The following is a 15,555-nucleotide window of genomic DNA, read 5'->3' as shown; positions in this document are numbered from 1 at the left end:
CCCTTTTTTCACTAGCCTCTAATGTCATTATATCATTTAGAGTTTTGTACGACCATTATTTATTTTATTAATTCTTTTATTATATTACTTATAACATGTAGTCATTATCTATCCTGTTTTTACTGATTGTAATATTAGATGTGTCATTTTAATAAAAAGGTTGAACCACTATGCATATGTGTGTGTGTTATTTCTTTTACAGAGGTCGAAACGAGAACATGTCGGAGCTTTTGAAAAAGCTTATTATAGACCGTCTAACCCTGAGTCTTTAGGCGGTTAAAAACGTTTAAAAGACGCAGTCTTAAAGGATAATGGAGTTCGACTAAGTGATAAGAGGTTTCGGATCGGTTGTTTTCAGGAATTCTATTAATTACACCAATATATATATTTTTTAAACATATGGCTGAGTGAATGTTCGCAACAAGTTCCGTAGAAAGCGTTTAGAAAGTAAGGCTTTAAGTTAACTTTTACCAAATATTAAGACGTTAAAGTTCAGTTATAGACCTTTAGCGCATTGAGTTGAAATTAAAACGCGATATCAATATCGCATCATTACCGAATTGAGGGTTGTTTAATAGTTATCAAGCACCAGCTGATTAAAGTGTTTCTTCAAACAAAGCGACAAAAGTAATTTTCTGATCAATCATCGTAGCTACACGGATGCACTGTGTTTTGTTGTATGCCCAGATTTTGAGGGTCGCTGGTAGAAAGATGTCTTTGTATTTTTAAAAACATAGATCTACATAGATGTTTTACACGAAAAAAATATTTCAGAGATCCTTGTGCGGTAGGCCTATTCTATATTTGCATAAAGGGTTAAAATATAAAATATACATTTAAGCGCAATTTAAAAATGGTATAATAATATAATGTGGTTTAAACCATCATTTTATTAAATCAAGCCAATTCATGCAAATACTGTCGTATATGAAAAAGAGAAGGCCTAGAGTTCAGCAACATTACAGCTAACTGTAGGAAACCGATATCCATGGGGTGAGAGTGTAAAGAAAACATCGTACAAAATACGAAAAGTGTTACGATTGTGTTGTTAAAAATGAAACCGTGGTAAAGAATTTAAGAACACTAGCGGTTCAATAACAAACTTCAATATAAACAAGAATCCGACTCTAATGCGACTGAGCGTGTTTCACATATAATTTATATAACAATTGAAATTTACAATATGTTTAAACATTTTTGATGATGAGGCCAAAAACTGCTTACTTTTCATAAAAAGAAGAACGATTATTAAGACATAAAACACAATGTCTGTTTTCTGGATCAGGCCTAAAAGACCCCCCTGACTAAAACTCTTGTGTCAAAGTATCGGTGTAGACGGAATAAAAAATGAATCATCCCGCCTTTCAACGGTAATTCATTAGCTTAACCGTTGTTTAGCCACGTAGAAAAAATAACCGACTGTGCTGTGAAATGGGCAATAGCTAGACGAGTTTGAAGTATAATAGTTTTATAGGTAACAGAAAAACAGCAATACTCATCTTTCATGTCGATGTTTCGTAGACATAGCTGAAAGATGTTCTAAAATAAATATCTCATGTAGAAATATCTGTTCATGTTTTTCATAAATTCCTATATGTTTGACCACGCTCGGAGACTATAGTTTTTGCAAACTGTACAAAAAGAAACATGATGTCAATTACAAACATACAAAACTGATCACAAGTGGCTCCTCTGTATGGCTCATGTTGTATTTACTTTTTAGAAAGTTGATCACTAGAATTTACTTTGTGCAATGTTATCTGCAGGTTTAAACCGATTTGTTTAACAGTCTTAATGAATACGCCTCTCTCAGTGCAATAGTCATATGTGATTCTGTTGTAACGTGTAAAACAGCATGCACATACTTTTTGCGTTAATACTTTGTGTGATTCCACATCGTAGATAGAGGGAAAGTTGCAATTTAGTCAAACATTCTCAAACAGAAATACTTCAGAGTACAAACACTTAAATTATCAATGGTCATTTATTCCTATAAACAATGAATGTCGACGGCTCTCAAAGAAAAGTCTTCACCTAAAACAGACACACATTCAAAATGTGAACCAGTGTCGTCTGCTATCTGAATAGTAATAGTAATAAAACCATCACTTGTGAACTTTTGTGTATTTATTATTTTAAACGGTACTTTTCTTAGTGATTTGGTCTTTTGAATTCATGTATAAAGATTATGTTTTAAAGTTAGACCATAGTCTTTACAAGAGTGTGGAACTTTACATCACTACGGTGTGACAGAATATGTTGGCGTGTCAAAATACATCGAAACATTTAAGCACAACTATTTACACACATACTAAGCAGAATAATATCTAACTGTAGCTTGTGAAGATTCCATTATCTGTTTATTTGGGGTCAGAGAACAATTTTTGAAAAAAAATTTGTGGTGGATGTAAAAAAAAAAAAAAAAAGATATTAGTTAATAACAAATAAAAAACTTTAAATCAGCACGAAAGCCTAATATTAATAAATAAAATATGGTTTAATTCAAGTTTGATAATGACTTCCATAATATTTTCTTTTAGTAAAAAGCTATGCATGGATCAGCATGAGGGTGACAAAATACAGCGAAAGATTTAAGCACTACTATTTACACACATACTATGCAGGAGAATATCTGTGGCTTGTGAGCATTACATTATCTAATTATTTGGGATCAGAGATCAATTTTTGAACAAAATTTTGAGCTGGATATTGAATTGTTAGATAAAAATAAAGGTATTAATTAATAACAAATACTTTAAATCAACATGAAACCATAATAGTAATAAAATATAAATGTAATATAATTACGGTTTGAAAATTACTTCCATAATATTTTCCCAACACAAAGTTTTGCGTTTGTGGGTGAGACCTCGCAAAGATTACACTTTCTCGAACATTGCATGTTTGCACTATGCCTGAAACTTAGTAATCGACATGCATTTCTGTAGGTTTGTCAAAAGAAAAATCATCTGGTTTAGTTGCATTTTAAAACTCTACTTTTCTTAAAAACATTGTGTCAGACGTAATTGGTAGCATGATTATCTTGTTTCATCGTGTATTAAGTACATATTATCAGGCTGATATTTGTAGAAATCAGTAAAGTAAATTTATAAAACAAAAAGAATCAGCTAATGGCCTTGTGTCAGAACACAACACGTATGCATGATTTTAACTTTTTAGGTACGCTGGAACCTAGTGTCATTTAGCTTAATCTTTGGTTTTTAATCTTTTGGTTTGAAGTTATGACTTATGAAGATCTCTCATGCGTAGATTCACTCGGTTAAAAAATTGAGTTTCGTAATTTACACATCTGAAATTAAACTCATGGTAGTTTTTTTATAAAGTATTGTATTAGCTAAAATCAATGTCTTTATTCATAAATATTTTCTCGTTGGTGTAAAATTACCTTTGCCAACGAACTGACTTATCCTCGTAAGCAAAGAATTTCTTATCTTTATTTACATGGTACGGGTAAGTCCATGGAGGCCTCCATGTCGTTCCGCCATCTTGAAAAACTATAATAGCAGAGAGGGACAAAAAGCACTAGCCTAGCTCAACTAGCCAACCTTTTCGTTCAGAGCCGGCTGACTGAAACCACTGAAGCGGTCAGTGAGAGGCGCTTGAAAGATTGCACGGCACTTCATAATGCAATCCTCGTTGCCATGATGAAGCTTAAAAATTTAATCTAAAAGGAAACGCGACCGGCAAATTTAAAACGAGGGTAAATATGGGGGTGGCTTTTCCCAGGTGGATAGAGCTAATGAAGGAGAAAAGACTTTGAAAGGGACACCGAAGTCCTGCTTTCTCCTCGACAGTTAAGTCAGTGTTATGGTCTAAATTACAAGCTTTTTCATTCCGTGGTTGTGTAATTCATTATATAGGCAACATAACGGTAAAACGTGTATAGTTAAACTCGATGAAGTGCAATTGGACGACAGGGCGTAGCTTCTTGGCACATAGCGGTTACCGTAGTTGCAATACGCATTTGAAAAAGCGAAGCGCTAGAGAGCACTATGCGTTTGAATGCAAAATACAATATCACCGCTAGATGGGGAAATTTCTACACAGCGTACCATTAAGGACTAAGCTATAGGGTATTTAACAAAAAGCCTCCAAAAATGGAGGAGGTCAAAGGGGCATGCTTCCCGCTATAGTATCATCAGCTCTCTCCAAAGTCTGTTCATGTGGCCTGTCGCATCAACAAAGGCTAACATTTTAAAATTCTACATATATTTTGAGTAGATAACCGATAGTATACTCTCAGTAAAGGGGTTCACCCTGTGTGTTTCCACAATGAATAAGGATAGTTTGGGAGATACAAGAAAAGTAAAAATGATCTTATACGTACAATAGATCATAGCTACCGTAGAAAAAGTAAGATCATGCTTTGAATTAAGACGAGTAAAATTATATATTCGCTCAAGACAAACTTTACTTATTACTCATGGACCACAGAGGCACATCGCGTCTCTGAACATGTGTGGTGATTTTCTAAATGATACAATTTAATCTAAATAAGAGCAATGTAGAGTCCTGGGATTTCTTTTAAAACAACAAAAACATTGTGACAACATGTTTCATGTCGCATGGACAAAAATACTGTTTGAAATAAGATCTAAGACGCCAAAGCACAATTCTTGATTTATAAAAAAATGTATTCAATTTTTTGAACAAACGATGTTTAGTAAAAAAATAATACCTTAGGTTAAATTTATGAAATTCATTTATATAATACAGAAGTAGAAGATAAATAGAAGATACGATTTTAATAAAACTTTACAGATTTGATTTAAACGGTCTTTTAATTTGAAAAGATCTCATTTAAAATTTTAAGATTATGCTTTTAATTAAACAAGTTTAATATGAATAAAACAGTGGAAAGCAGACGAACTTTGCATATGCTGGGGCATTGTGACCCCAGAGGCTCATCTGGCCTGTCACTCCTCTCGTCTCTGTGAGGGTGTGAAGCTTCATCTCACCCTGTAGTTTATCCCTGAAGGATCTGGGAGGGTTTTTGTTTATGACATCTTAAACTATTTGTTTTTTTATTGTTAGTTTCTACTACTTCTTCAGTTCTATGAAAATGTAAGGAGTTTTTATATTTTATATTTGTATATATATATATAATTTTTATATATATTATTTAGCTAAAACTAAGGTTAAATTGTTTGAATACATTTTGTCATTATACATTGAGTTATATACTTTATTTGAGTTTATGGAACCAACTTAGTGTGTGAGAGTGCAAAACAGTATGTAAAAAACAATGTAAAAATGCAGTTTTCTGTGATGGTCGTGTTTAGGTGTACGGGGTATGCTGTTACAGTACAAAAATCATTATGGTTATATTAATAACAATTATACTTTGGGTCACCGTTAAAAAAAAAAGATTGTAAAGATGTAAAGATTTCATTTAAACAATCTTTTCATTTTTAAAAGATCATATTTAAACTTTTACGATTATGCTTTGAAATAAATTTAGTACGAACAAAACTTTGGCTCTGGAAAGGCGTTAGCAGACTAACATTACGTGATGCACAGAGGCTCATCTGCTCTGTCACCCTATATCCTGAAGCTAACATTATTGTAAAGTAACGTATTTCTCTGAAGATGTGCTGGTGATCGGAAGGAGCTTATAAGCAGGCTATCAATGGGGCTCGGCCTGAGGCATCACAGATTCTAAAAGTCTTCATTGTTGCTCTCTCACTACAGATAGGCCTATGTGAGGATTTTCTCACAGATACTACTTGAGGAATTATTAAACATTTCACACAATGTGTGAGATAACTTGTGAGAGCCGCAAATTTCAAAGTTCTTTACATGCACCCTGATAAATAAAAAAATATAGTCAAGTTTTCCCCAGATACCATCGATATAGCATAATTGTTTTTTATGTTTTTATTGAATAAGTTTGAAACTATTTCAAACTTTTAATGCTTATACACTATGAAATAAATTTAGCAAACATTCACAGTCTCATTCTGATCACTGAACACAGCCCTCTGACTGTCAAACGCTGGTGTGAGAGAGAGAGAAAGAGAGAAATACTCTGGGGTTCTTTTCAACTTTAAATGGTCAATATGGACATCTATGTGATAGGAGCTACTTCAACCCTGGTGAAAATGTAAGATGATTTTATTTTTATCTAAATCTAACATAATTGCTACAGTAAATTTGTAAAATATTTATTTTAAATAAACAGAATGCTTTTCAACTTCATTAATTTAGTACGGTTTTTTAATGAACGGCATGATTTTCAACTTCAGTAATTTAGTAAGATTTTAAATGAACAACAATTAGTAAACTATTTATTTTATATATGATATATTTTAATTTATACACTTCTAAAGGAACACAATGCTTTTCAATGGGCTCAGGAACGTGTCACAAAAACAGATACCAGGCCAGCCACACACTGGTGTGACAGAGAGAAAAGACTTCAGGGGAAACACTTGTGGGTTTTTTTCAACCATGGTGAAACAGTAAGATGATTTTATTTTTGTTTAATTTATATACTTTTAATTGAACAGCATGGTTTTTCAACTTGAGTCAGTGTCAAATATTTGTGAATGACTAAATGTAAATTTTATAATCATTTCATTTAAATGAACATAATGCTTTTTCAACTTCTGTGTGAGATAAACTTTCAAGGTCCTCAGCAATGCGGAGGGGGGGGGGGGGGGGGGGAATTCCTGCTTTGACACACACACACACACATAGACGCGCGTGCTCCCTATGTTTTTGAGACAGAGTCAGATCATTCATACATTGGATTGTTTGCAATACTTTTGTGGCTCCATTTTATTTAAACTTTTTGTGTGAGGTTTTACATAAGCTGTATGTTTTTTCTTCAACTCTCTAATACATTTTTTAACTGTTTGGAATATTTTTGTGACTCCATTTTATTTAAACTTTTTGTGTGAGGTTTTATTTTATATTCTTTTAAAGAACAGATAAACTTTCACCATTTTATTTAAACTGAAATGCTTGGTTCAGTGAATAGTTGTACATTTTTTATTTTTGTGGCTCCATTTTATTTAAACTGAAATGCTTGGTTCAGTGAATAGTTGTACATTTATTTCAACTTTTTGTGTGAGATTTTATTTTATATTCTTTTTTACAGAACAGATAAACTTTCACCATTTTATTTAAATGAACATAATGCTTGGTCCAGTGAATAGTTGTACATTTTTTTCTTATCACTTTCACAGCTCCCCTTGATAAAGCTCAGGGATGCGGTGACCAAAACACCAACTTCAAACAATCACATCTCAAACTAACTGTCACATCACTTTGTAACTGTAACATCAAAGCTTATGTTAACAAGGCCAATACCTCCCTTTTCTTGATCAAACAATCAAACTAACTGTCACACATCCATCATTTTGACAGAAAGTGTAACCGCAAGGGGCGGAACTAGGTCAAAGGTAACCATCCATCATTTTGACAGAAAGTGTAACCGGAAGGGGCGGAAACTAGGTCAAAGGTAACAGGAAGGGGCGGGACTGGGTCAAAGGTAACAGGAAGGGGAGGAACCGGAAGGGGCGGGACAGGAAGGGGAGGAACCGGAAGGGGCGGGGGAAGATCAAAGGAAAGCCACGCCCACCTGTCAATCATAGGGTCATAAATCATTTTGACACAAGGTGTAGGCTAATAACTACTGTCCCATAAACGTCCCGAATGACTGGTGGTGGTCCTGGGAACGTCCTCTTGAACGTCCGGAGGACGTCTTCGTGAAGGTCCGCGGGACATCATGCGGACCCTACACGGGGACGTTCGGGGGGACGTTCGCACAGGCCATTTGAAAAAATTTGCAGACGCAATGATTAAATTCAGCCATACAACCTCTTTGGACAAATATACATAACGAAAAGATGATACAATATTTAATACCTTGGAAAATGGTATTTAAGACTTTTTAATACTTTTTAAGGGCCTTAATTTTCTCTAAAGATTTATCAACTTTTATACTTTTTAAGAACCCGCGGACCCCCTGAGTATGTGACAAAAGAAGTATGTCCAAATTCACAGTACTCATAATAGAGTAGGCAAAAAGTACCTGGATGACGACTTCTGGCGAGATTCTGAAGTGTGCTTACGATGGACACTTTACTATCCCATGAGGCCACAGCAGAGGATTTGTGAATTGCAGTGAAGCGACGTAACTGATGCTGGTATTAGTAATGACAGCATGGCGAATGTAGTACTTCCGGATTACATTCATACACACTCATGATATATAGAATATACTTTGTTAGCAGTCGTTAAGTAATTACTTTTTTTAAATAAGTACCTAGTCAAGAGAGTATGCAGACTTGGTCTTGGATGCCCGAAATAGAGGTGTTGCAAATATGACTGCCGAGTTAACAGACCTTCCTTGAAAGGAACTTTGATATAGTGTTAATAATAATTTTTTAGGCTACATTTATATCAGGCTTCCTGCGATAGTCTGTGTTAACAGTGTTCAGCCGCAACACCAGTTCCATCACTTGCCCACTGTGGCACCACCCTTTTGATTTCTTATAGTAACATCATTTAGTTCAGTTAGACATCAGACACTGCAATTAAAAACTGAATGAATGTGTCTGCTCAATGCAGGAGTTGACTTGTGTCTTTCCACTTGCTGTGTTTTTCATTAAGAATAATAATGAAGCCACCATTCAAGCAAATGCCGCCCCGACTTATAAAATGCGCACGGACATATTCCTTAGTGTCTACTGGCACGGACCGTATTCAGTTTATTCGTATGGAAGAACAACTTCCATAGGAATTAATTGAAACGCTCGCTCTGCACCATTAGCAATGCCTGTGTGGCGGTAGGAATTTTACTTTCGCCTTTGAATTAGCGATTTAAAGGTGAGATGCAAAAGTGGTAAAAACTAACCACCAACCCCAGTCATACCGGTGTCGTAACACGTCATTTAAGCAGTGGGAAAATTCTCACTTTCACATCCCTAATTCATATTACTTTTTTCTAATTTAATGTGTAACATGCATAATAACTGTTGCTCAACTTCGAGTGACCTGTTCCATATCAAATAAAATAACTTGAATTAGGACACTCGCATGGCATTCTCCAAAAATATAATTCATTTCTGTTGACGTCAACCTTTTAAATGGCTGAGTTCAGCTTTGAAAATGAAACCAACCTGTTTGTTCTTCTGTATCTTCTTGTTTCACACTGAATGTTTCTTCAATCTTCACGTCTTCACTCTCTTCTTTAATAAACTCCATCTTTATAATAGTGTCACGTGGATCTCAGCTGCTTCACCAGGAGATTTTCTGTGTTTGGACGCTCTGTCGTGTTTAAGATAAGAATAATTAACAGAAATAAATAACTCCAAACTAAATCTCTGTGTGCGTCTCAGTCAGCTCCTTAGTTCAGTACACTGGTACTGTCAGTCAGAGGGAATGGCCTTAAAGAGTTAGTTCACCCAAAAATGAAAATTCTGTCATGAATTACTCAGCGTATTCTCCTACGCTGTTGACGTAGTGTAAACAGTGCAGACGTAGAACCCAGAAGCGCTGCACTGTTTACACTACGTCAACAGCGTAGGAAAATGATGTGGAAGAGAAGAGAATTTTGAATAAAGTCGTTATTTTAGTTTTTTTTGCGCACAAAAAGTATCGCTTCATAACATTAAAGTTGAACCACTGTAGTTACATGTATTTTAACAATGTTTTTACTACCTTTCGGGGCCTTAAAAGTTGCAATGACATTGCAGTCTATGGGGGACAGAAAGCTCTCAGATTTCATCAAAAATATCTTCATTTGTGTTACGAAGATGAACGAAGGTCTTACGGGTTTGAAACAACATGAGTGTGAGTAATTAATGACAGAACTTAAATTTTTTGGTGAACTAACCCTTTAATCCTTTATACCCTAAGTGTATCGCCGGCGGTTCAACACCCCATGAAAAAAAGAAAAGAAATCAATCAAATTACTAAGCAACCACGGCATGGAATAACACATATGTTAGGGATGCACGATATTATCAGCACGACATCCGAATCGGCGGATAAAGGCTAAAAAATATAATTGTCACTGACCAATATGAAAAAATGATGCCTATTTGATAACGTGCTGATATGCGCCTGCAATAACTCATCCGTGCAAGGAGTGCTAGAGATAAGATCACGTCAGCAGTGTGGTCATTCTTGAAGTGAACTTTTGTATGGTGATTATATGTAGTTTTCAATTGCTACTTTGATTTTGTGAATGCAAGTACAGAAGGACCTGTCCGTTTCCATTAACCATTACCCGTCAACAGTCACACTCTACTCTGTAGCACGCAGAAGCCTCCTCCAGGTCCTAGCCAGTAGAATGTATTTATTTAGGGGGTGGATGTTGTTACACTAATAACTTTAAGTTACTTCGGTTTCTGAATAAATAAAGCAGTAATTGATGTCATAAATCACAAGAATGACACTTGTAAATTAAATAATTTTAAATTCAGCTCACATGTCAGGGAACATGACCAAAAATAGATGTGTCCTCCTACCTTATTTCCTCCGAGTTATTGCATGAAAAAGAAAAAAGATGTGTAAAATATGTTATTTAAAAAAAAAGTATTTTCTCACTATGAGAATGTCCAGATACAATTACTTTTTTTCTAAAAGGTTTTCTATCAATAACGTTACCAATCTTTTGACTCTCCTTACTATAGTTGTGTGTATGTCACTCAGAAAGAAAGAAAAAACAACTCGAAAAAATGTCTTGGGCTTAAATGGACCGATTTGCCCCGCTAAACAAACAATACCCCTCAAAACTAGCACAATAAACTAATATAGAACACACAAATTATACAGACATTTCATATTTAGTTGTTTTTAATGAATTGTAGGTTTCAAAACATTTGCAACTGGTTAATACATGTTGTCATTGTTTGTGTTCTCGTCATTTATACCAACATGTTTCTTCAGCATGCGATGAAACGAGCGCTTTAAATCACTGAATCATTATGAACCTTGTTTGGTTAATTTGCCGTGGAGTTTTGAAAAGCTTTTTCGTCATAATTAAATGCCAATGCCAAAATTCGTGTTTATGATAAACTGATTCATAGGGAGCAAAATGAGAAGCACCTTTCATGTTACTCATGTATGGATGCGCTTTACTCACAAAAATAACGTTCATTAATGTTAGACAATCAATATGATATACAAGTGAATAATAATTCAGTCATTTTACATCGTTGGTAAAGGCTATAAATGTAATTGAACGATTTGTATCGATTTAAACGCTTAAAATGTTTACAAACACAAACCTTTCTTCAGCCAGAATCACAACAGACGCGGGATGCGGCGCCGCCTTATGACGTCACATCACAGACCAAAATAAAAGTTCTGAGTAATATAGCTCTTAGTGCCTCTGAGTTGTAGTATTTCGTTTCTTTCTCCTTTTTTCAAAAAAAAGAATGAATGTTTAGTTTGGCAAGCATCAATAAAGAAAGAATAATCATTTACGCAATCTTAATTCATTTGTTCATGTTATAGAAACAAAACAACACATCTTTAAGCAGTAATCTAAAAGCAAATTTCAGTTAATACGTTTAACAAAATCAATATATAATAATTGGGACAATCCCAAAAATATATAAAGTGCTGTTTCACTAGGGGTTCCACAAAAAGACCAGCTTGTGTCTATATCTTATTTAAACATGTTTTAAGTATGCTTTGGTTATGTAATTATTTAAATGTTACTTCCCTTACTTTGTTAGTTATTAATGTCACATAGTAGCAATGGACATTTAAAGATGTAAAGCATTAAATCCAACAACATGCATGCTAGATCTATACCCACAAAGCTCCTGAAAGAGGTGTAACCTGTGACCTCAGAACCTTTGTCAATATTGTTTACTCTCCCATCCCAAATACTTTCAAGTTGGTATCTTCAAACCCCTCATCAACCCCACAGTAGAGGACTGCACTGTGATTGGGATCCCACAAGACCCAACACAAATCTCATGGGAGCAGGCGTTTTTACCTTTGCTGCAGGTGGTAGTTAAGTCTGTGCGATATGTAAAAAAAGATATATCTTATTGATAATTTCCTTTAAAATATTGCAATATCCGATTATATAGTCTACCCTAGGGTTGGATGATTAATCGAAAAGTATGAAGGTATTTTTGGTGCAAAACAACTGAATGCCTGTGACAGTGAAATTTATAGTTGTAGAGATTAGCCACACATGTGTATCAGTAAATTTGAAGAAACAGAGACAAATGTTTTAAGAGTTGCAAACTTGTAGACTTTTTTTTCTCTCCCACAAACACAACACAACAGTTACACCTTCTCAAATTCTTTATTGCAGGTGCACAAATCCTATTCTACAAATCACAAAATAATAAACTCGTGCGCTCACATTTTTGCTACAGTTGCTGCAGTGAATATGGTGCGAAACGCATTTAAACACCCGCATCAAAAAATTTGAAGTCACGGAGAAATTTTGCTCATCCGCAAATCAGTATGTGAATTCATCCAATGACAGTTGCACACTTGTAGAATATTTTCTCGCAAATATCTTGTATATTTTTCTAGCACAAACACAAGTACATAACTACAGCTGCTTGAATATGACTTGAATTCTGACTTGAACTCTTGAAAAATTAAACCTTTAAACTTTGTTGGATCGATGTTAAAACATGACATTCACATCATTTTCATCACTTAAGATTTGCATGACAAAAGTTTGGAATCACTATGATTTTTTTAAAAAGTATACTTTTATAGCAATTGATCACAAATGACAGCAAAGACACTTATAATGTGTTTACAAAAAAAACTTTTGATCTTGCTATTCATAAACAATCCTGGAAATATATGCTCCATAACTATTTCCACACTTCATAAAGCAGCACCACCATTTTCAACTGTGATCATAATCAGAAATGTTTCTTGAGCAGCAAATCAGTATTAAAATGATTTCTGAAGGGTCGTGTGACACTGAAATCTAGAGTAATGAGCTCTGCCATCACAATAAATTTTTTTTTAAACATTTAAATAGAAAACTTTCACATATTTATAATATTTCACAATATTACTGTTTTTCAGATAAATGTGGTCTAGGTACCCTTCCTAGAACCTTACTAATACCAAACTTTTGAACAGTAGTGCATATATTATTATATCAAAGCCAGCACAAGCACACCTTGCAACCAAAACATTAGAAAAAGAGTCTTACATTATTTTGCCAGTATGTATATTTGTAAATATAATTATTTTAGAACATCAAATCTGTTGCTTACTATATTCCGTAAAAGAATGGTAAGTGTTTTTTCCCCCCTCATTTACAGTAACCTAGTTGTACCAAATGTAATTTATCAACTTTTCTCCATACAATTTTGTTTAATCCAAATTGTACTTAAGTATTAAGGCAACACATTCATGCTTCTGTGTGGTCTTAAATTATTTGGCTTATTTAAATGAACAAGAATTTAACCCTCAATCAGTGTTCAAAAAGGATAACGCTTATAGTGTTTGGGGTCTGATTAAGTGAAAAATCACTTAAATGACTTCTTAATTAATCTTAATTAAATCTAAATTGTTTTAGGACATTGCTCTATGTGTTAGGGATAGAATACTGCCATCTGCAGGTTTGTGGAAAAACTTTAGAAATTATAATTAAAGTGCGATGGCGACATATCTCCAATAGAGGTCCATATAGGACTTTTTCACTTCATTTTTCTTGATGCTTTAACTTCTCACAACTTTATGATATATATTTTGTGAATATGTATTTAAACATTCTGAAATACATAAAAAAAATATATTTTTGTCAAATTTATTTAGAATTTGTTGTCGTTGTCTGATATATTTTGAATTATCTGCTTTTGCAAATTATTATACATACATTTGCAGAAACATTACAAGTCACATTTTCCCTCTCTGTCTGTGTGTGTGTGTGTGTGTGTGTGTGTGTGTGTGTGTGTGTGTGTGTGTGTGTGTGTGTGTGTGTGTGTGTGTGTGAGTGAGTGAGGGAACATGCTTGTTCCATGTTGCATTTGTGAAATTTTGTCGGGTTTATGCCAGTTTAGTTGTTTTTGTTTTTTTGCCAAATTCTATAATAATGCTCTCTGTTGCAGTCACATACATGTGTGTGTTTGTGTTTTTGTGTGTTTGTGTGTGTATGAGATAGAAAGTTCGTTCCACTTTTTATTTATGCTATAGGACCAGTCCTTGGTTTATATGTAGAAATTTTCAGATTTATAATGGATTTGCTTTTATTTTTTCCCATTCATTTTCAATGTGGGGTCATTTTGACCCCAAACACCTTAAACGGTAATTTTTGTTTACACACCTTTAGAACAACCAATTCAAGCCCAGTTTTTTGTGCATGTTTAAATAGATTATTTCACAGAGTTTAAGTCACAGAGTTTCATGCCCCTGAGATGAAGGTAACACTTTTAAAAAATGAAGGAAAAGTCCAGTGGGGTCCGCTGGTACCCCAAACACTGATTTTTAAGAACAATCACACTAGGATATATTTGTAAAAAAAAAAAAACCAAGTGTTAGCTCACAGATACATTTATGAGGGTTTATTTAATTTATTGCAATCAACAAATGATAACAATTAGTAAAATACACAGTTTTAAAGCTTTGCAAGGTGCAATTTATACGACGAGTTGAAGTTTGCTGTACTTTATATAGTTCTACACGAAGTGAATGCCTGCAATCATTCAGTCATTGACGAATGCACAAAACGTCGGACTAATAAAAACATTATGAACTTTACGAAACGATACACAATTGTAGTTTACAATTATATAGCTGAAACTATATTTACCTTTTTTGAAATAACCCATTAAACCTGCTGAGAAACGAGGAGAGAACCTCTGAGTGAACTAAAATGAGCAGTTCCACGAGCATGCCCGGGAAACTCATGAATATTCATGTAGGCTCCGCCCACTGCCTCTACAGATGCACAAGTCAGTTTTGCTCCACATTTCACGAGATATATGGTACAAAAGGGAGAGCGCGCGAAACTTGTCACTTGAAAGCGAAAAACAGTGTTTGAGATTCGTCGCAGCAGATTCAAGCAGCTGTAGTTATGTACTTGTGTTTGTGCTAGAAAAATATACAAGATATTTGCGAGAAAATATTCTACAAGTGTGCAACTCTCATTGGATGAATTCACATACTGATTTGCGGATGAGCAAAATTTCTCCGTGACTTCAAATTTTTTGCTGCGGGTGTTTAAATGCGTTTCGCACCATATTCACTGCAGCAACTGTAGCAAAAATGTGAGCGCACGAGTTTATTAATTTGTGATTTGTAGAATAGGATTTGTGCACCACCTGCAATGAAGAATTTGAGAAGGTGTAACTGTTGTGTTGTGTTTGTGGGAGAGAAAAAAAGTCTACAATTTCGCAACTCTTAAAACATTTGTCTCTGTGACTTCAAATTTACTGATACACATGTGTGGCTAATCTCTACAACTATAAATTTCACTGTCACAGGCATTCAGTTGTTTTGCACCAAAAATACCTTCATAGAAAAGTAATCGAAACCGAAATTCAGAAACCGAAATTCAGAGACTATAACCGACGTAATTTTACC

General features: G+C 34.4%; 1 protein-coding gene across 1 annotated transcript in view; it reads right to left on the bottom strand.

Annotated features, from left to right (window-relative positions):
- The window catches only part of LOC143742478 (uncharacterized), a 48,155-nt gene extending 36,829 nt beyond the window's left edge, over positions 1 to 11,326 (bottom strand). The window contains exons 1-2 of the mRNA XM_077235353.1: positions 11,265 to 11,326; positions 9,150 to 9,297 (exon numbers count right to left, since the gene is read on the bottom strand). Coding sequence (XP_077091468.1) covers positions 9,150 to 9,234 — 85 coding nt within the window. The 5' untranslated portion in view covers positions 9,235 to 9,297; positions 11,265 to 11,326. The remainder of the gene's footprint in view (positions 1 to 9,149; positions 9,298 to 11,264) is intronic.
- Between the last annotated feature and the right edge of the window lie 4,229 nt (positions 11,327 to 15,555).

This window comes from Siphateles boraxobius, unplaced genomic scaffold, assembly GCF_051911475.1.
Source record: "Siphateles boraxobius isolate OS27281-9 unplaced genomic scaffold, OSU_SipBor_1 19, whole genome shotgun sequence".
Lineage (NCBI taxonomy): Eukaryota > Metazoa > Chordata > Actinopteri > Cypriniformes > Leuciscidae > Siphateles > Siphateles boraxobius.
Note: the sequence above shows the minus strand (reverse complement) of the source record. Positions and strands in the feature narration are given on the sequence as shown.